The 21,990-nt window shown below is 35.7% G+C and overlaps 1 protein-coding gene across 2 annotated transcripts in view; it reads left to right on the top strand.

Moving 5' to 3' along the window:
* The window catches only part of E(Pc) (Enhancer of Polycomb), a 75,134-nt gene extending 62,271 nt beyond the window's left edge, over positions 1-12,863 (top strand). For both annotated transcript variants that reach the window (XM_068364191.1, XM_068364192.1), the window contains exons 7-11: positions 2,099-2,257; positions 2,518-2,649; positions 5,298-5,440; positions 7,717-7,839; positions 11,631-12,863. In XM_068364191.1, coding sequence (XP_068220292.1) covers positions 2,099-2,257; positions 2,518-2,649; positions 5,298-5,440; positions 7,717-7,839; positions 11,631-12,741 — 1,668 coding nt within the window. In that variant the 3' untranslated portion in view covers positions 12,742-12,863. The remainder of the gene's footprint in view (positions 1-2,098; positions 2,258-2,517; positions 2,650-5,297; positions 5,441-7,716; positions 7,840-11,630) is intronic.
* The last annotated feature ends 9,127 nt before the right edge of the window (positions 12,864-21,990 follow it).

Raw genomic sequence — 21,990 nt, forward strand, 5'->3', positions numbered from 1 at the left:
GGCCCTTGCCTCTTAAGATGAAACCTGGTAAGACAGCCTCACTTCCAGAAGTTCCACTAAAGCCACTTCACGCGTGGAGACTATCCAGCGCTTATTGAGGAGAGTGGTATTCCAAGAGGGCAGCTGGCCAGATCACCTCAAACCTAAATCCTCAAGGGCTATATACCAGGCGAGATGGGCAACCTTTGGCAAATGGTGCAACAAAAAGGGCATCCAGCCCCTCAGGGCTTCAATTTCAGACATCGCAGAATTCCTAGTACACCTTCAACTTGACCAGGGCATGTAAGTACTGAGCAGCCCTGGACCAGGTATTCCTTTTCAAGGGCTTTAACCTAAGCGCCTCTCGATGCTGATGAAAGAGTTTGAGCAGTCCTCTCTCCCCCCCCCAGACCTCGACTCCCTGAGGAAGCCGCCATTCAAGCCTCAGACAAATTGCTGACGGGGAACTGACCCTAAAGAGGGTGTTCCTCCTTGCCCTGGCCTCGGCCAAGAGAGTAGGCGAATTCCATAGCCTCTCGGCGGACATCTCCCAGTCTCACAAATGGAAGTTGTTCTTCAAGTTCGTTCTCTCCTTCGTGGCGAAAATGCAGAACCCGGTGGTAGACGACCCCTTCAACGAGTTCTCGATCCCCGCTCTTCCCAGGACAGATGACCTAGAGGACTTTTTATTGTGTCCGATGAGGGCAGTGCAGAAATATCTCTTGAGGACCTCCGCCCTCTGGCCAGCTATCAGGAGACTGTTTGTGTCTCAGAGAATACGATCTCCTAGCTCCGGGAGACGATCCGAAGGGTGTACCTGAAGAAGGGAGAAGTCTCCCCCAGGTCTGTCAAGCCTCACGACATCCGGGGCATTGGCATCTCGCTGGCCTTTGAGAAAAACATGGCAGTTGGTCAGGTGCTGAGGGCAGGTGTATGGTTGAGACAGTCAACTTTCACGGCCCACTACCTTCAGGACTGCTCCCTCAAATCTCGAGAGGGGTTCAAGCTTGGTCCCGTTGTGGCCCCCCCCCCCCCCCTTATACTTTGGCCCTTCATGGAATGGCCCGGCAAAGAAGAAGTCCCTTGGGTGAGATTTACCTAGTTAACCTACTTTCTTTAACCCACTTTTGCTTTTCCCTGACTGACCTAACCCCCCCCCCCCTTCAGCTCTCTCACCTCTCTTTAAGGTCTATTTCCCCACCTCCTAATTCTGAGGCTCCTATTTATTGGGACGTGTGAAGTATTTGTGCCGGAAAAAATAATTTCTAAGTAGATTGTATTTTTTTTATATACATACCATATCCCAATAGTGTAATTGACCCCCTATCGGTTCTCGCTATAGTCCCAGCTATCATACGCCACTTTTCCTGAAACCAGAGGAGAATGATTAATGGCAATCTGGAAGGTCGACTGTAGCGTCCCTCTAGGGCATGATGGGAAACAAGAGGTCAAGGTCGTGCAAGTCAGAAGGAGATCGGGGTTGGCGTATGTGGAGGATGAAACTCTGGTTGGCAGCTGACGCGATAGAGTAATCTCCTATTTATTGGGACGTGGTAAGTTTGTTAAGAAAAATACAATTATACAATTTACTTATAAATTTTTATTTATCTAACTTTAGGTATTTTATTTTTTCCCATATTCCTGCAAGTAAACCCATTTCAGATTTTTTTTTTTTTTATCAGAGCACTGTGAGATTCAAGAAATGTCTTGGTTTTTTTTTTTTTTTTTTTTTTTTTTTTTTTTTTTTTTTTTTTTTTTTTGTTGTTGTCGGCTACCCCCCAAAATTGGGGGAAGTGCCTTTGGTATATGTATGTATGTATGTAATCTCCCATATGTAAATGTTAATCTTTATTGTAGGTCATTTAACATTTTATAGTTGGATAACTAGTGTTTCTTTGTAAAATTATTCTTACAGTTAGGTGGTTCTTTGGTTAGTCATTCCTTGTTGCCATTATTAATGACTTCATATATAAGGAATTAGCTCTCTCTCTCTCTCTCTCTCTCTCTCTCTCTCTCTCTCTCTCTCTCTCTCTCTCTCTCTCTCTCTCTCTCTCTCGTCACATGGATCAGTAATGTTTCTGCATTGTGGCAGTCTCTTTAATAAAGAAATATTTTACAGGAGGATGGAAAACGAGAAAGACGGCCTTACAAGAAAAAACCCAGACGACATCATGGCCACCTTTCGTCTTCAGCGTCATCCACACCCCCTACGCCTCAGCTCACACCAACTTACACACACCCCCCAGACCCTTATACTATAGCTTCTGCGTACCCACCAGTAAGTTCCATTATATTAAGAAAGATTGTATAATTCTTGGAATTTTTTATATATATACACACACATATATATATATATATATATATATATATATATATATATATATATATATATATATATATATATATATATATTTTTTTTTTTTTTTCTTTTTTTGCAAAGACACATCTCTTTTTGACTCGCAAAAATCCCATAATGATAACTCAAAATGTATACTAATTTGTTTCCGTCACTGTTAATGATCATGTTTTCCTTTTCAGGATACAATAGGTTCTGTTCCTCCTAGCTCAGATGAAGAAGGTGCATCACCCTCTCCATCTGAAACTGAAGAAGAAAATGAACCTGATGGTTTATTTACCTTTAGAAGAAAAAAATTTACCAATTACCACGCGGTAAGTAATGCTTTCACTTTTCTACAAGTCTATTTTTAGTCCAGGGAAAAACAATAATCATAAAAGAAAATTGTAATGTATTGACACTGGTTTAGATTTCACTTCTTATTCTGTTAGATTTACTGTATCAGGTCAAATTCTATTGCAGTGTGTCGATAACCATGCATTGGCATTTTAATCTATAAACTTTAGGAAACTTACGCAAAAATGTAATGCTGTGAAATCCGTCATTTCTGTTACAAAACAGTTTTGAAGTTTCTATACTAAGGTAAATCATAGAAATTGGTCAGGATGACTAACTGGTCAGCAGTAGGATTAATACAAGCACTTCAGAAGAAGCGTCCTGCTTTCCTTCTATATGGATCATGTGTTTGGGTGTTGGAATGCTTCTGACGTAGGAAACTGGTCATCTGTGTGTGTTTCACTTCTATAATATCACTTGACTAGAATATTCATTACATTTTCCATTGACATTATATTAGAAGTTTCATCTTTTTTCAGTTCTATTATCAATTAAGGATGACAAAGGTTAGAGAAGTTTGAATTGGCCAAGAAACCAAGTACATAGGCCAATACTTTACCAGTCCACATGAGAAATCAGGAAAAATTTTTCCTTTTGTCTTTTAAATATTTTAAGATCCATGAAAATTACCTTGAAAGGTCTTTATCTATCTTAATTGTTTAAGAAAACATTTGATATTGACAGTTTTAAACATGACATACTAAATGTCCCTTGTTTGTTGGTTTGATTTTTACTTTGAAGATCGCACACACAGCCATGGACTTTCTACACTTAGGTTTTATAGAATCTGCTGGGCAGTTTTTATCCCAACCTGCAATGAGTTGGAGGCGTGTCTGATCATTATCCTTAACATCATAATCTTTAACACTCCACCCAGAAGAGGTTACTTTCCTATTGGACCACCAAGAATTTCAACCCATGACTACAATAGCAAGGTCCTGACCATATCAGTATTCCTTATTTTCCTCTAGACCTCAGATGGCACCATGCATCTTCCTCCAACTATTCCGTAGATCCATCGTCTCTTGATTACCTGAATAACGATTCCTTTCCTCTTAGATAAGTAATTGGATTTATTTAAGTGAATCTTTCCAAAGCTCATTGCTGTTCCTGTGAAAGGGATAATCTTGACCCCTAAATTTAAAATAAAAAATTTACACACATTTCCCTATTGCTGTTGTACAAAGCCTTGTAGATCTTTTCCTATCAATACAAAGAAGCTGCCTTGATAGGTGTCTGGCCTGTTAGCACATTACTGTCCATGTTCTCATCCCCTATTCTAACCTGATCATTGACACAGCCTTTTCATATTGCAAGCAGTCATCTGTTTTCATGTCTTTCACCTTATAGATGTTTTGTCATAGTTTTCTTTGTCTAAGGTATGTTAACCAAGTTTCTTAGAGTGCAGGTTTGCCATATTTAGTGAGGAAGCTTTTCTGATTTTTTTTTTTTTATTCCAAATTATATACCATATGCAGAGATAAGCTGTTCCTATGGCAGATATAATTGAGAAGTGTAAAGATACTATTTCTGACTGGCCAATAAAGGTTTATCTCCATTTCATTTAACTAAGTGATATACATAGAGAAGCTATGCGTAGAAACAGAGTTGGACATGCTTCCTCTAGCACGGGAAGCTCTAGTGGCATTAAGAATGGTGGGAATCACTGATACTAATATTGTCAAGTTTGAATGGTACTATGCTTTCTCCCGGCTTGTAAGTATCTTTGCCATTAAGGTTTAATAATTTCAGGGAAGAAAAGTTAAAACATGAGACTGAAAGTAGCTTCATGATCTAGGATTTGTTAGGGACATATGTCTAAGATAGTAGAGTTATACAAAAGAGGAGATACAGCTGATAAGGCTTCAGTGACAAGACCCTACACGCCAGGGTCTTCTTTCTTTGTAACACCCTTCAGGTTGCAGGTGTTTGAAGTATGTCAGTATCTGTTTTCTTCATCTAGCAATGTCAAATGTAGGCATAGTTTTTCTTTTTGTGAAGCAAGCAAGAGTGAGTTTGCAAGATACCAACTTTCCTGCCTGTAAAGTTGAACCTGGAGATGTACCTGTTATGAAATTAATTGGTATGGTGGATATGAAGGTCAGTTTCACACATAACCCCTTAAGCATGGATTCTGGTAAAATAAAAAAATCTATGAGATCAGCTACATGGAATTCTTGTAGACCAGCAGAAGGCAAAGACCAGAGATATGTTTAAAAACAGCACTATATTCTTTGATGTGTTTTTCCTGATGTACAAAGCAAGGTGAAATATTCAACGTGCTATGACCCATATGGCGAACATAAAAGTAATAAGAACAACCTCAGATCATATCCAAAAAGTTGCAGACGTTCAAGATGGTAAAATCTTCAAGGAGCTTTGATGTGACCATAGTAAAATGTAATTCTTCTGACATACAAAAGTTTAGTTAATTTTGATGAAATTATCCTGTAATGTGCTTTGAGAACCATATTGTAAAATTGTAGGTTGAAAGAATAAGGATATGTGAGGTAGGAAATGAATTTTGTAGAAGAAAAAAACTTGAGGGCTCCATAAGTAAGTAGAGCAAATACATATAGTATTGTGATTTGTGGCATGACATATGAAACATATATTCCTTTTTCAGCCTAGAGAAGGCAACTGGCCGTGGGTCCCTCCGAAGGAAGGTGGAGGAGGTGACCCGAAATATAGATTTTCTCTCACCTCCCTTTCAAATCCTACTCGTCGATGTATTGGTTTTGCTCGGAGAAGAATTGGCAGAGGTGGCAGGTAAGTTAGTTTGTCATTCTGTAGAGATGCAGGATAGAAAAGTAGTTTCATGCAGATGCTGTATATATTATTTAATTGATTTTGAAGTTGTTGAAATGATAAATATTTACTGTATTTCCCGTGTCATAAGATGCACCTCTTTTCCTGAAAAATGCCCAAAAAATCACCCTGTATCTTAACGCTAAGAAAAAGTTGTATATGGGAGTTTGACAGCCATCAAACACCCAACTAATGACATACAACATACAAGCACTCACACTCAACAGACAAAATATAAACCTACTATTATTATTCATATATAATAGAATTTATTTTTATATTGCACTTCATTTCATGAAGTACAGTAGCAAGTTATTTGTTTGATTTGGTAATCAGCTGACGACTCGCCAACCCCCTATTACTAGCAAACAGCAGACGACGCTTTGACATATTAGTTTTTTATGCAGTATTTATCTATTTTCTCATATTTTGCAGTTATTTTGTGATAAAGCAATATTTTGATAACTTTGTTACCTGAGTTCCGAAATAATAAATACCGACAGTTAATGAATATGGCCTTGAAAAAAGTGAGTGCAGTGTTACCAAGTTAACCATAAAAGTAACCAGACCTAAAGTCACACATGCTGTACCAAAGTATTCTGCCTAGAGGAATTTCTAGATTTCTTTGATCAGTAATTAATTTTGGGTGAAAATGTGTAGGTTATATAAGGACTTTGGGAAATATTACTGGAATATTCCTTTACCAAAATTTGATTCAAAACATTTGGCACTGCTTAAAACATCAAACACTAAACGTGCAGTTGTGATGGCAACTACAACTGGTTTAGTGGTTTCTTATGAATATGTCATATAATTGGGATAACCGGCATGCAGCTAATAAACATTACATAATACACCCAAAATATGAAAATTTACTGTGCCAGAGTTGCTGACTAGGAATTGCAGCTAAGATAGCATGTACATACATACATATACCAAAGGCACTTCCCCAAAATTTGAGGGGTAGCTGACATCAACAATGAAACAAAACAAAAAAGGGGACCTCTACTCTCTACATTCCTCCAGCCTAACCAGGGACTCAACCGAGTTCAGCTGGTACTGCTAGGGTGCCACAGCCCAACCTCCCACATTATCCACCACAGATGAAGCTTCATAATGCTGAATCCCCTACTGCTGCTACCTCCGCGGTCATCTAAGGCACCGGAGGAAGCAGCAGGGCCTACCGGAACTGCGTCACAATTACTCGCCATTCATTCCCATTTCTAGCACGCTCTCTTGCCTCTCTCACATCTATCCTCCTATCACCCAGAGCTTTCTTCACACCATCCATCCACCCAAACCTTGGCCTTCCTCTTGTACTTCTCCCATCAACTCTTGCATTCATCACCTTCTTTAGTAGACAGCCATTTTCCATTCTCTCAACATGGCCAAACCACCTCAACACATTCATATCCACTCTAGCCGCTAACTCATTTCTTATACCCGTTCTCTCCCTCACCACTTCATTCCTAATCCTATCTACTCGAGATACACCAGCCATACTCCTTAGACACTTCATCTCAAACACATTCAATTTCTGTCTCTCCATCACTTTCATTCCCCACAACTCCGATCCTTACATCACAGTTGGTACAATCACTTTCTCATATAGAACTCTCTTTACATTCATGCCCAACCCTCTATTTTTAACTACTCCCTTAACTGCCCCCAACACTTTGCAACCTTCATTCACTCTATGACGTACATCTGCTTCCACTCCACCATTTGCTGCAACAACAGACCCAAGTCCCAAGTACTTAAACTGATCCACCTCCTCAAGGAACTCTCCATTCAACATGACATTCAACCTTGCACCACCTTCCCTTCTCGTACATCTCATAACCTTACTCTTACCCACATTAACTCTCAACTTCCTTCTCTCACACACCCTTCCAAATTCTGTCACTAGTCGGTCAAGCTTCTCTTCTGTGTCTTACCACTTGTAGTGTCTTATGACACGGGAAATACAGTAATTGAAATATTTAGATGATGGTGTTATCTCTTTAATTATACAATACTGATGATTTCAAGCATTAGTCTCATATATCAAGTTGCTTTTTTATATAGTACAGTATCTCTTTTTATCTAATTTCCTTAGTATTAAACTTAAGTTTCATCATAATGCTTAACACATGCTTTTTATGAGGTTGGCATTGATGCATTGAAATAGATTTATATAACTTTTATTCTTTATTGTTGATAAATGTCAGGTTTGATTTACATATGCTTTATCACAGGATGTGGTTAGATAGATTAAGTACGCCGCTTGATGACCTGTGGTTCAAGACGGACTTTAGAGATGTGGGGCCTAACGGCATCACATCGACAAATGATTTCCTCCATGAGGTTAAGACTGAATGGTAAGGTCATGAATTGTTTTTTCTTGTAGTTGTAGAAATTACTGTTTTCTCAAGGACAACAACCCTTTCCCTTCTTTATGGAGGATAATCTATTCATTAATTTTTTTTATCAGTTTATTATTTATTATAGCATAGATACTTTTCTATTTTCGATTATTTAGTTATTGGTTGCTACTCACAACTATAGCACTTGAGTAATCAATTAATAAGTAAAACTAAGTATTTTTGTACTAAATTTATTGATAATCTGGGAATAAATTGAAACAAATTAAACAAACCGGATAGGTATGGTGCTCTTTATTCTAAAAAAAAAAAGTAATGTAGTTCCCATTCATTCTTTCTAAAAATAATTAATATTATCCCATCTTTGAATCAGTCATACCATTTGAAGAAAAATATGATTTGTCAGAAATTTTAATATATCTTCTTAGACAAAAGGAAATATACATTTATTGATATTTAAGATAAAAATGAAAGCCATTTTCTTTGTTGTACTTGGCCTCCATAAATTAATACCGTGTAAACATATTACCAGCTTATGATACGTGACGTTCCTACGTTTAGTGTCCTGGTACAGTAATTTGAGATAGCCTATGCTTAAACTGACATTTCAATGGCCATAGCAGTTTTTGGTAAAATCCGATAAATTGCAGATGATATTAGCAATTGATGCAAGAGTTATAGTAGCAGAAAGTTACTGTTGTACACTATTAAAGAAATTCTTAGAGGTGCTATTAGAAGAAACAAAATTTACTGATTATCATTAATAAAATTAGAGGAAGGTAGAAAACAGTTGCAACTTAAGAGGACCATGAAATGTGGTCTTGAGATCGATAGGTAAAACAGGTGTTGCTTCAAGTAGATTTTAACTTATTTTTTCACATATACTTGAGCCTTTTTTTTTTCTTGTTTCATAAGTTAGGTAATAATAGTGTTGGCCGGAGTGTGTGTGCAAAAACACGGTTACAAATACACATATAAACACATCCATTCAACAAACGATCGTTCACTAAATTTGCTAACATTCCGACATAAAGAAATTAAAATGCCTCACAAACTATTTTATCAAGCCATCAAAAACGGAAAAGTTCCTAACATGTATTGATCATTTTTAATTTAAATTTTTTTTCTTTTAAATATATTCTCTACACTTCTGTGAGATTGGATTATTAATTATTAATCTCCATTTCAAGGACATTCTTTTGATATCTAAATATTGGGTAATTTAGTTTGTAATAAAGCAGAAAATATTAGTTTTATGATAGAATCGCGAAACTCATAATGCGGCCGCCGTCCTTTGGCAGCATTCCCCTAGCACTTCGTGGGTGAATAGTGGCAAATGCCTATTTAGTAAAAGAAGTTGTTTAATTCAATTTGTTGTGTTAGTAACTGAATTTAAAGAGTAAAGCAATCATTATGCCTAATGTCTTTTATAGAAAAATCAGTAGTTATTGAAGTTATGAGTTAATTTCCTATTACATGTATGCCTAAGTTGTCTGTCCCTGTCATAAAAATAGTCAGAAATAATAACTGAGACCCAGATAATTTTATTTCCTTTTCATAGCAGGATATGAAAATGCACAGATTGAGTTAATGAAAACAGGAATACGTAGATACTAAAGCATCAGCTCCAGTTATAGGTTGAATGATTATAAGTATTTACAAACATTATCTCATAAAGATTGGATATGATTTGACTTTGTGGTATTTCAGGGTTTCAATAATGATTATTTGTGAGTATGTATTGTAGGTAAGTAGAGATTTTAGTCAATGTTGTTTATTGTTATTTGTTTTATGAAGGAGGTATGCTTTTAGTAGTGCGGTATGAAAATACTGACTGTAAGAATTTAACAAGATATTGCTTATAATACTAAATGAGTTAAGAGCTTTGACAAAGGATGCTTAAACAGAATTAGAACTGGTTGGAATTTTTCTGGTCTTGGTAGCTTACAGGTGTGAAATTAACATAAAATGGTTTCTCGGAACGAATTGGGTTTTATACTCTGTCAAATTTACGAAGAAATTTGAGCTGTACTCCTGGGCAAAAACAAAAGTTGCCATATTTTCAACATTGTATTTAAAAGATAGAGAAAAGAATGTCACTTAATGCTTGTAAAATGAATACAATTACTTTAGATGTAAAACATTTATGATACAAAAACTCAGTTTTTAATTTTTATAGTTTTGTATCATTATTTACTCGTACTGTAAAGAAACGTGGCATAAATGTTACCACTTTTCCAGTGGTTTCTCAGGTCAACGATGCCCATTTATTAAATGGCTTTCGTCAGGAAGTATTCCCTGGAGGCAGATACTGACAACCCACCCGCGACGATAAGTAGCTTCTGCTCCACACTTAGATGTGAGAGAGAGTGAAAAAATTACAAACGCTACTGTATAGATGTCTCAAAGGTTATAAAGTCAAAGTCAATCAACACAAGAATCATGAACTATTGTCAGCCAAAATGAAGATTGAAGTATTTTAAATATGATTGTGAGACTTTGTTACCATAGTGTGTGAGACTTTGTTACCAAATATATCACCATCTACCATAATTATAATGGATAATGCACCTTATCATTCAGCAAGGTTAGATAAAACTCCTACACCACCAAACAACAAGGCGCAAATAAAGGAAGGGCTCATAGAAAAGGCAAACCTCCGAGAGATTTTAAAATATCAACTTTTAGAATTGGTCAAGTAATACCCCTGAAATAAAGATAACTCATACATGATTGAGAGAATTACAATGGAAAATCCTCACCACGTTATTCATCTTCCCCCATACTATTTCCAATATAATCTGATTGAACTTATTTTTTTTTCAATGGCAGATTTAAGGGTAATTTTAAAAGAAGCACTACATTTGGTAACAAGAAAATGCGTCGAATGCCGAAAACTTACAGGAGGACAATGCAAACAAGATGTGGTTATCGATAAATATATTGATTCATTAATAATGAATCAAATCTTATGTCTTATGTTATCTATATTTCAAAATAAATTAGTTGTATGGAATTGTTTGCATTCTCCAGTACAGTATTATTATTATCATTATAATCCAAGGTGCAACCCTACTGCGAAGAGAAACAAATAAGGAAGAATAAAGGCACAATATAAGATAAAAAAGAAAATTAACAAGAAACCAAATAGTTATTGTATCATTAAAGAAATTTTAAAAACAAAATAACAATAAAACAAAGAAAGCATGTTAATCTGCCAACAAAAATATTAAAATAACTATAGTATTGTAAGAGACAATGTGATATGAAAACCCAAACCTAAGCAAAATTTTGGCTGGGCCTTTAGAGGATATACAGTAACCTTTTAATATGCTGTCGTTTCCCAAAGGAGATTTCTACAAGAATTTAGTGAGGTGAGAAGTTGGAAATATGGTAATGTGTCTTTTTGTCCCTGGGTATACCTCTACCTTCTTCGTAAATTTGACAGAGTACTGTATAGTGCATAAATGAAAATAAAATATTTGTCAAAGAAAAAGCATTATCAATGGAAATTCTATGACTATTTTTTCAAGTGTCGACAAACTTACTCGGGTTTTAGGGTTCCACTTTGGTGTATTGATATTTCTCTGTATGTGAAACTTGGGTTTACAGTAAATTGAATAATCTTGTACTTAGGTGAGTAGGATTGTGAGGTTCTTAAGTATTAGTATAAATTACACTGTAATTATTTAGGCATGAAGATTTCTGTACAAGGATACAGTTGTGTTTTAAAAAATAGATTGAGTTCATTTTAATTTTCTTGTTTTCATCTTCGTAATTTCTTTCAGGCCACACTTTTGCCCGAGTTCTCCACCAGAGGACAACGACACTGATGTGGAGATTGATGTAGAAACAGTTGGGGTTCCTGTTACTTTGACTCCAGATGTCAGCCTCAACTCTACGACATCCACAGAGGAGCTAAACTTAGCGTCAGCGGTGCCGTCCTCTGTCATGATCACTGCGGAGATTTTAGATGGTGAAAGTTTAGGAAGTATAACCGATTTAGAAGTGACTATACCTTCAGAACTGGACACATTACTCAGTGGTGATCCTGGGGTAATACTCGGGGAAAACTTAGAAGTGGACCTTGTAACAGATTCGAGCAGTGCCGTTACGGACAATGGTAGTGCATCTAAAGGTGGTGTAGGAACAAACAGTGGATCTAGTGGTTCAGGAGGGGTCACACTTCATGATCTCTCCAGTAGTGAATGGGCAACCAGCTTCAGCAGTACAAGTGAACGTCAGCATCTACATTCCGTGAACTTTACCACTCAACCCACATCCAAGTTTGTGACCCTCGACTCAACTAACACGCTTCCCTTGGCAGTTTCGGGGCTGCAACTTAGTACAAGCAACATGACGGGTGATGAGATACAGTCTTGTTCCTTACCTTCATCCACGTTGACTGCGGTAGCAACCTCCTCCTCTTGCGTACCATCCCAATCCTCTTCATCATCATCCTCCACATCCTTATCTTCCTCCAACTCCACATCTTTGTCTTCTTCCATGTCTTTATCCACTTCTACAGCAACTAGTCTAAGTAACAGCTTACTGTGTGCCTCCTCAAGCATTGTAAATGACAAGGTTGGCAGCGAGTGTTCAACAAACAGTGAGTGTAGTGATAGCCAAGCGTTAACATCTTCACACATACAAGAATCTTCGTCGGCAGATGCTTTTAGTGTAACCAGTGGACTTATAAATAAAAATGGTGGAAATGTTTTAAGTAGTGCGACCACAAATAATCTGGTGTCTCATAAATTATATGCGTCAACAACTCGGACAAACGACAGCTTATCCAATAGTGACAGTAGTACGACAGTTTTAACAAATGGACCGAGCAATTCTTTAGACAGCTCAAAATGTGCTAAAGTGGATCACTATATGTTTCATGAAACTTGAATCCTCTCAAAATTCACTATTGCCATGAAAAAATATACTGTTTTGGAATTATTTCATGTCTTTAACTTATTTTTATACCAAATGCACAATGAAATAATAACATGTGTTGATTATTCCATGTCTCTTTGTGTTTTATTTAAGCCTCTGTCATAAGGTTATGTTTTTCACCATCATCTCAGAAAGTTAATTTTCTGCCAATAGGTTTTTTTTTATATATATTTTAGTGTCATCAAGGTCTATGCTACTTAAGTGTCCATTTTAATTTGCTCAAGTCTGAAAGGAAATTGTAAATATGCTGCAAGTACAAATAAATGAATATAATTGTTTGGGCATTTGCATATTCCAGTAGAGTTTGGGGAAAGTAATTCCCCTAGTAATGTTTTGAGTATAATGTTTTACCTGGTAAAACATTTTGAATGTTTAAAGAAACGTTATATGCAAAAAAACCTCATCATGAATGGTAGTACTATACAGTAATGTAATGAACAATTCATTACTCAGGATTTTACTTTAGTGTTATTAAAAACCTACTTTTTTGGTTACTCCATTTAACGTTTTTACAGATAAAAGTGAGTTGTAGATCCATTGGTCTTGTCATATATTAAAGTAATTCATGTAATGTCTGGTAAGTTACTTGGTACGAATGTGGAGTAATATAAGATCAAATTTCAATAACTTATTTTACAGTATTACCTAGTTAAAGACAAGAAGGAAGAAAATTATGATGACTTTGTTAAACTTTTTTAGCAGCTAGCAGGGACGGACTACATACCGTCGCATATTGTTCCTAATACGTATAGTTATTTACTATGTGGAAGTAAATGACAAAATTGAGTTTAGTGTGCTACATAAAACTGATGGTTTATCTGAGCAAGTGATAGCACAGTCATAGATCTAATTATAGTGTCATGTAAATGCTCTTACAAGATTTACTAAGCTTATTCACAGATATTGTTATTACTATTGTTATTGTAGTATTATTAGATATGGAAAAATCACCAAGTGCCAGCCTTATATGGCTCAAAACCCATAAATCCAACAGTTATGTTTTTAGATTTACATGGTATACAGGAAAGGTTCGTTCTTGAATGAGGTAAAGAAATGAAGCAGACAGGTTGGAGAAACCAAAGAAGATATAGAAAGTAAGTGATATAAACAGTCTCTATTTTGGGCCCAAAAGAATGATGCAACATAATGGTAATTACCATGTATACTGTATTGTGCATATGGTGCGCTCAACCAAACAAATATTATTTTGGTCATAGTCATTTGGTTAACAAACTTGAAAACTAGTGCAATTGAACTATATTAAAAATGAAGTGTTGAATTTTCCCATTTTCATAATGCTTTTATGTTTGTCTACAAGTCTAATCAATATTAATCTTGTATCCTTCACTTTTCTATCAAATTAAACGAATACTTTTCTATCAAATTAAACGAATAAGAAAATCATGCCCAAACTATTACACTTATGCCATTCTTGGATATGAAAGTTTTATAGTTCTATTTATGAGGTAGTTTTTATATTTGAAGTTCATCAATAGGTTATGTGTAATAATAATGAAAAATTTATAATTTCTGGGTATAGTGCATAAAATATTTTGGTATATATTTTAGGAGAGTTGCTTTGAGCAAAAAATTTAGTAATCGGTTTCCTCTAGTTGACTGTCGTAATTTGATTATTTTTTTGTAAATTATCATTCACAGTGTTAAGACATGTTTATCTTCTACAAGTTAGCACAGTCCATTTTTTTTTCATAGCCTTAATGTGTTATTTAAATATATATGCACACAGTTTTGATAAAAACATTACTTTGTTTTTACTTAAGCTTTTTCTCACCAACAGTATTTTATATTTGTTTGATGCCAGTCATACAGTACTAGCTTAAAAGCAATTCACGAGTCATTCATAGGAAAGTTAGTTTTCATCTGTTGATTGGCTCACTTAGAGTGTATTTTGATATGTTGAATTACATGTTTTCTGTTTGTTTAAATAATTGAAATATTTGCAAATTTCTTACTTTGATCATGCCATCTAGGTAATTTGCTTTGAGTACTTGTTAGCCATTCTATTGTATGGTCTTTATTTATGTAAAAAAAAATTGTGTATTTCTATTTGCTTATGTAAACAAAATTCTTGTGTTCTACGCATTCTTTTTTCAAGCTAATGAAAAAATCCCTAAAGCTTTAAACAATTTTTGTTACTTTTACTCTAAGGGGTTTTTTTCCTGGTCCTAAACAGCAGGGAACCCCACTCTACAGGGCCTCCACAGTTATTTTATCATGTTCGGTTGAAAGCATTCAACATTTCACACCGCATAATGCTCGTTCATTGTTAAATCGTCACTATCGAAGAATTCACAGAACAAGAAAGTGTTCAGTTTCTTCTTGAAAACCTTAATATCTTTAATCTTTCTGATGTCTTCCGGGAGCGTATTTTATAGTCTCAGGGCTGCATATTTAAAGGCTCTGGAGCCTACAGTAGACATATATCTAGGTTCCAATAATTTGAACCAATTTGTAAATTGGCTATTCTCATACCACAATTTGTTGGCTGTACAATATGTAGCAATTCTCTTAGATATTTTGGACATCTGGTTCTGTTATTGTACATATTTTAAACTCAATTCTTGCTTTAATAGGCGGCTGGTGAATAAGTTAGTATAGGAGGAATCCTTCCTTGAGGTGGGACACCTTTTATCAGTCTTCCTTTTTAAGTTTTGTAATTTCTTAAGGAGGGGATCCACCATTGAACCCAAAACCGTTATTTATCACTGGAGGTATCTAATTTTTCTGTATGTTATACCTAATAGCGTAAAGATAAATTTGTGCGAGTTTCATTGAATTTGTGCTGTTATTTTTTTCTTAAATGAATAAAAACTATTAAGCAAAAAATAAAATTAAAATTTTATCAAAAAGTACCGAATAGAATTAACTAAAAATTTCCACATTTTGTTTATTACAATATAAACAAACAAAATGCCAGTAGGAATTTTCCATATTTTCGGTATTTTTTTTTATATAAATAATTATATATCTATATTTCAAGTTTGAAAAAAATATAAAAAATAGAAAATAAACTTTTTAGAAAAAGTTCTTCCATACACAATATTGTAAATTTATTTCTCTTTACAACGATGTACTTGGATTTGTAATTGGTTGATAAATAGCGGAGAAAAATAGTTTTGAAGGTCAATAAGTACGGTCAAAGTTTTTCTATGAGATTCTATGAGGGCATGAAGGAAAGCAAAACATCATAGCTTTCATTAGCAAATATTGTTATCAATACTTATTTAGAACTAGTCTAGATTACTTGAAGAACAATTAACTTTCTTACCTGATACAATTTCCACTCATTACCGTCAGAATGCCCCCCCCCCCCCCCTCCTTTTTTTAGGGATATTGATCACTTCACCCTCATTACTTCACTGCTGCCAGACTTGACATCACCCTTGCCTACTTTACGCTTTTTTGCCAATCTAAATTGAGATGCCACTATCACATTTCTCCTTCGGGCAGCTAAAGACCTTTCGTGTTTGAGTATTATGGAAAGTTAATCAAGTATCTGATATACGGAAAATAAACAAAACCACTCGAAGAGTTAACAACGTAAAACTGGCACGTATACACACTTCAGTGTTCCATTACCACGTGGGTGACTTAAAGATATATGTTTGCCAGATTTATGAAGATAATGAAAACATGAAAATATTGGTGTACTGTATGTATGCAAAATCATTGCACAGGACAAACTTACACAGACGACGCAATTAGGATGACGTAGCCATTTAAAAACCACTATCTTATTTATATATAAGAATTTTTGCCAGAAACTTCTTGATTAAGGGCACGTACGACATGTTTGGCCATAGATAGAAGTAATATCTCAATTTTCGGTATCTGAAAGTTTTTATTTTCATACCCATAGCGGTTGCTTCCCTTAAGTTGTACTTTTTGTAAATTGTAGTAGATAGAGTTACAGTAGTCAATCCTGGTAATAACAGTTTATCACAAGTTTCTTTACAGAATGTTCATCCAGGTACTTCTTTATAAAAGAAATGTTTCTAAGATGATAACCAGCAGTTTTCACTACTTTATTTATTTGGGTATTGAAAGACAAGTTACAGTCAAGAGATATGCCTAGACCATGAACTTTACAAGATATTGGGGCAGTCGTTATTTGTTTATTTGAATATCACCCAAGTTTCTTGCACTTTTCTTTCCAACCACCATAAACTCTAAGTTTTATTTTCATTTAATTTTAGTCGCTTGATTGTCATTAATTCCCTAACACTGGCAAGAATTCAGTGTAGAGTTGCAGTGGTGTCTTCTACTGTATATCATTTATGGAGAATTAAAATTGTGTATCATCTGCAAATAGTTTGAACTTCACACTATGCCTTTGTAGTATTTTTGATAGACCAATAGTATAGATACAGAATAAGATTGGGCCCAGTACACTCCTCTGAGGTACTCCTCTGTTTAAATGTTCATATGATTAATAATAAGAGTTTCCAATTTGCACACAGTAATTTCTGTCAACCAAGTATTTCAGGTTTTCGAAAGCTTGATCTTCAATACCGATGGACCGTAGATCATTTAGAAACAGTTCATGCATAAATATAAAAAACAGCACTAAGATTGAGTAATATTAAAATAACATTTATTTTCATCCATCATTTGCAGCATATTTATAACAGATAACTCAATGTAGAATATGATTTTCTGTAAGCACACTGGTTTTCTGGCAAAGCTTCTATTTTAAATAACTAATTAGTTGTTCAAGAATTATGCATTTATCAATTTTGATATAGTGGATAGATTGGAAATAGGTCTATACAAACTTAATTCCTGATAATCTAGAGCACTTTTCAGAACCGTTATGACTTACGACTATAGCCATCTTCTCAGATTTGGGAAACTTATGCTTGTATTTGCTATTCTCATAATTATGTGAGCTAGGCTAGAAAAGTTTTTTCTCCAGTTTCTTCTGGCTTTGTATCGATCACACAATTTGTTTTCCTTTCTTTCTTGATAATATGGGTGAAGTAATCTGGTGTTATATTATTGAATCTTGTTAATTTTATCTGTGTATTTGGTGTAGCATTATCTGATTTTGAATATTTGCAAATGACCTACTGTAGTTATATGTTCTATTTTGTTTTTAAAGGGTACAAGAAAATGTTTTGCTAGTTCCTTCCTGGTCACTGTACCCCTCAGGTAATCCTCTTTTTTTTTTTTTTTTCTAATACATTTCCCATTATACCATTTATGAGATGATATAACTTATTTATGTCTGTTGCTGCTTCGCAGATCTTTCTCTTACAGCATTTGTCTTTTTTTTTCCTTAGTAGGTAATTATATTGGTACATTGCAATTTGTAATCTACCTATTTACTTTGTTTTTAACAGATTCCCTTTTTTTCCTTTACGTTTTTTTCCCTTCTTTTTTTTCTGGTCTCTCCTTCAAACCAAGGCAATCTGTCTTTATCTATGCAGTGTGGAAAAATCCAATTTAAGTTTCTTACATCTTCATCACTGATGTTTGCTCTATAAACACACTTCCTGTGGTTGAACCTTTTACATTCACATCCTATCTACCTTTTTAAGTCCCCTTGCAGATCCACATTGGAGGCAACCAGCCATGATGTACTTTTACTTCTGACTTTAGTCTGTCTGTGAGATTAAGTAATAATTTTTAAAGATTTCACAAACAAGAAATATAAGCTAAAACAAATCTCAGGGTGAGAATTCAACAGAGCTCCGTGAAACACGTCTTCACTCAGCAACATCTCTGGAGGTTATACTGTACTATATATATATATACAGCAATACCTCAGTTCATGAGTAACTCAAAATAAGAGCATGAAATTTCTAATAGCTATATTAGCAAAAATTCCCCTTTGTTACGCCCATATTTTTTGGACCTGTACAAACAAGATTAGTAAGCGTACTCATACATCGGCCACACTGTGTTCATGGCCATTTTTGTCATTTTGTTTTCGTATTAGCTCGCAACCTGCCTTTCTTAGAGCCTAACTTACTCTCCCAACAACACTAATAAGAAGAATAATCTCGCTCATGCTTAGGAATTTTTTTTCTTTTTATAATTGTGACCATGTTATTGGTAGATTTGTGATTGCTATCATTCATCTTAAAGAGGTTTTGGGTTGGTTTGTAATTAACAGTATAGCATCAGCCACCATAATAGGTACAGTTACAATTGTTAACAACAAAATGGATATCAAAGCATTACACTGTAGGCTAAGTGTTTTTTTTTTTTTTTTTTTTTTTCATCCACTAGCAGAGGAAAGCTCACAAGTTTTTTTAATTGTATTAATTGTACCCAGGTGAGCTGATACAGATTGGACTGTGGCATCCAGGTCATGCATTAGATGGTCCTGACTCTTATCCAACATTTATCAAGCATTTAGAGAGGCAGCCACTACTCATAACAGAAGGTTCCTGTTAGTAAATCCCAAGTTCGCTTCACCAGTGGGGAGCCCCAGTTATGGGTACGGGTAAACGTCAACGTAACCACGTCATAGCGAACAGACCCAAATTTGTTCAGGTAGATGGGTGACAGACCTGAGAGAAAATGAACGCAATAAGTTGATTCAGAATTTTAACTATTGTCACAAACTCCTATGGGGAAGATCGTGATTTTCCTTTTAGAATTCTGTTGAATAGAATACAGTAGCGAAGAAACTTCCTCACCTAATGAAGTGGCACAAGAAATCTGGGGGTTCAGCAGTAATTGAATAAGTAGCAGTACCCAACAGCATCCTTTAAACCCATGCTTTTTTCACAAGGTAAGGGATGAAAAGCAAGGTGTCTTAGAAATAGCCAATATAGTTCTGGGTCCCAACCGAGAAACAATATTTTTATATCCTCACTCAAACTAAGGTCAATTCTAGAGGCTGACGAATTAGTTGAAGTGGCATAATAGGCATCCTTTAGAAACCAGTTCTCAATGTTGGCGCAAGGTTTTTATACAGAGACACTGCTACTTTGCTAGTGGCCTGTACATTAGCAATTTGGAAGGACAACCTTAACAGAGTGAATGTAACACCACGTAAGGTGATCCAATTTTTTTCCTCGTCTTGATCAGGTAGGAGACGGCTAATCAACTAGAACTGATCTTGTAAGCAAATCAAGAATTGATAGGTAGGCTACAGTGACAATCCAAGAGTTTAGCTACTGTACTTGTAAGGGGAAAACTTTTGCATATCCTAGAAAACTGGTCCTTTCCTCAACCAGATCCAAGGGTTCCAAGAGTTTTGCAAGTTTCGCCAGTTAGTGTTTGTCTCCCTGCCACCCTTTTCTCAGCGTACCATCATCCTACAGTCTTACGGTGTATCCAAACTGGTGGACACTGTCGAACAAGAATTGTTTAGATGAAGCCAATAATCAACAACAAGGGGTATATTGAACAGAGCCTGTGTTTGTAGTCAGCTTCGGTCACTCGAGGGACATGATGTATGGTATTACTGTATATTTGTTTATTGGATAAACTTTAGCTGTTAGTTTATAAGGTTTTACCTGCCCTGTAAACATTGCTAAGTGTAATTCTAATGCAGAGGAAAGCTGCCGTCGGGATGGAATAAAGGCTTAGTTGCTGATTGAACTTTACCGGCAGAATCCGTGCTTATGAAACGTCAAAGCACATGTTTACAAAGACAGAAAGGAATGTATAACCACAATTAATAAGATAATGTTAGAACTTCAGAGAAGTAGATAGTTTGTTATTGGTTTAGAAATCAAAGAAGTAAATAGAATTATTAGGGGTCATACAGGGTAGAGCTACACAAATTAGAGAAATAAAAATGTTGGAGCTGGTACAGAAGATATTTGAACACCCAAATTATGGTGTTTTAATAATACAACATGACAGAATCTCTCTCTCTCTCTGAGAACATGAGAAAAAAATCATGAACATTGTATCTTTATCACTGACACAATTTCAATTTAATTATCAGCACAGAATGCAAAGTATGTCTAGTAACCAACATTAGTTTTTTGGGGGAATAATGTAGGCTATAAATTACATGTTAATAACAATAACATCCTCATTTCACTGATGAGATATTGTTCTAAGTCAGGCATATGTGATTCTGTGTTACCTCCAGACGTGCTTCTGGAGAAATTCTCCCCTTCATACACGGCTCTTGCTTAATTATAAAAGGTTTCACCTTCGCTGATAAAACCTTGAGGGTGTTTTATTTTATGGTGCACTATGGTTATGATGCCACACACTTTAAGTTGACAACAACTATTTGTTTCTTAAGCATAAACTAATAATGTCGTAAATGCCTGTGTGTTGCTAACGATCGTCAGTTTCGAAAATTGTCCCCTGGTCTTAGCCTGGTGAACGGAATAGAAACTATGGTAGACAACATCATTTGTTACCATATCAACTTCCCTCATGTCAATGCTTATGACAACATACTTCTTCACTCTTTCATATAGTAACAGTGTTTGTTTGACTGTGTGGACACACTTTTAAAAGCACAATGGAAATAAGTCCGAGGCCCTAATGCAAGAGGTCAACACATTGGTAGAAGAGGTACAAGGATCCCGTCCAGTACTTTACCATCACGAATTCATAGTACTACATTTGTAAAGAGGTTGGCCATCAGTACTATATGTCTCCAGACTTTTCAAGTTCTAGTGCCAAAATTTTCTTTCAAACCCTACCATTGGTCTTAGCAGCAGCTCAGGAAGGAATAAAAAAGGTCCTTTGTTGAGAACCAATGCATCCTCGGGGAAGTTTGTCCTGCATGACAGGTTAAGAGTGAGACCTATAAACTTATATTTAAATTATCACTGGGACAGGCATCTGGATCCAAAACTAGTCTTAATCCCTCCGTTCAAGGATGAGATGGGTGATATCCCAGTGAAATGATCACCACAGACTGTAGCAGTGTCAATCTGGAAATGAGAATCTCGGTGATGTAAGTCTTCTGTGATCCTTCCATGGAAAATAGGGGAGTAACCTTTAAGAGTCATCAACTGTTGGGTTTATGGTCAGAAATGGTGGAGCCACACATCAATGGCCTAGAAATTCTAGCGGTGTGGAATGATATGAGTATCAAGAGCCAGGAGTAAGGAAGGTCGTAGCCCTAAACTCTTGACAATACCACAGCCTTAGCCTACTTAAGGAAACGGGGTGGGACTGTCAAAAATCATGTCCCAACTAGCCCAAGACCAAATGTGTTGAATGGAGAAGAGGGACATATCCTAGCTAACC

This window comes from Palaemon carinicauda, chromosome 41, assembly GCF_036898095.1.
Source record: "Palaemon carinicauda isolate YSFRI2023 chromosome 41, ASM3689809v2, whole genome shotgun sequence".
Lineage (NCBI taxonomy): Eukaryota > Metazoa > Arthropoda > Malacostraca > Decapoda > Palaemonidae > Palaemon > Palaemon carinicauda.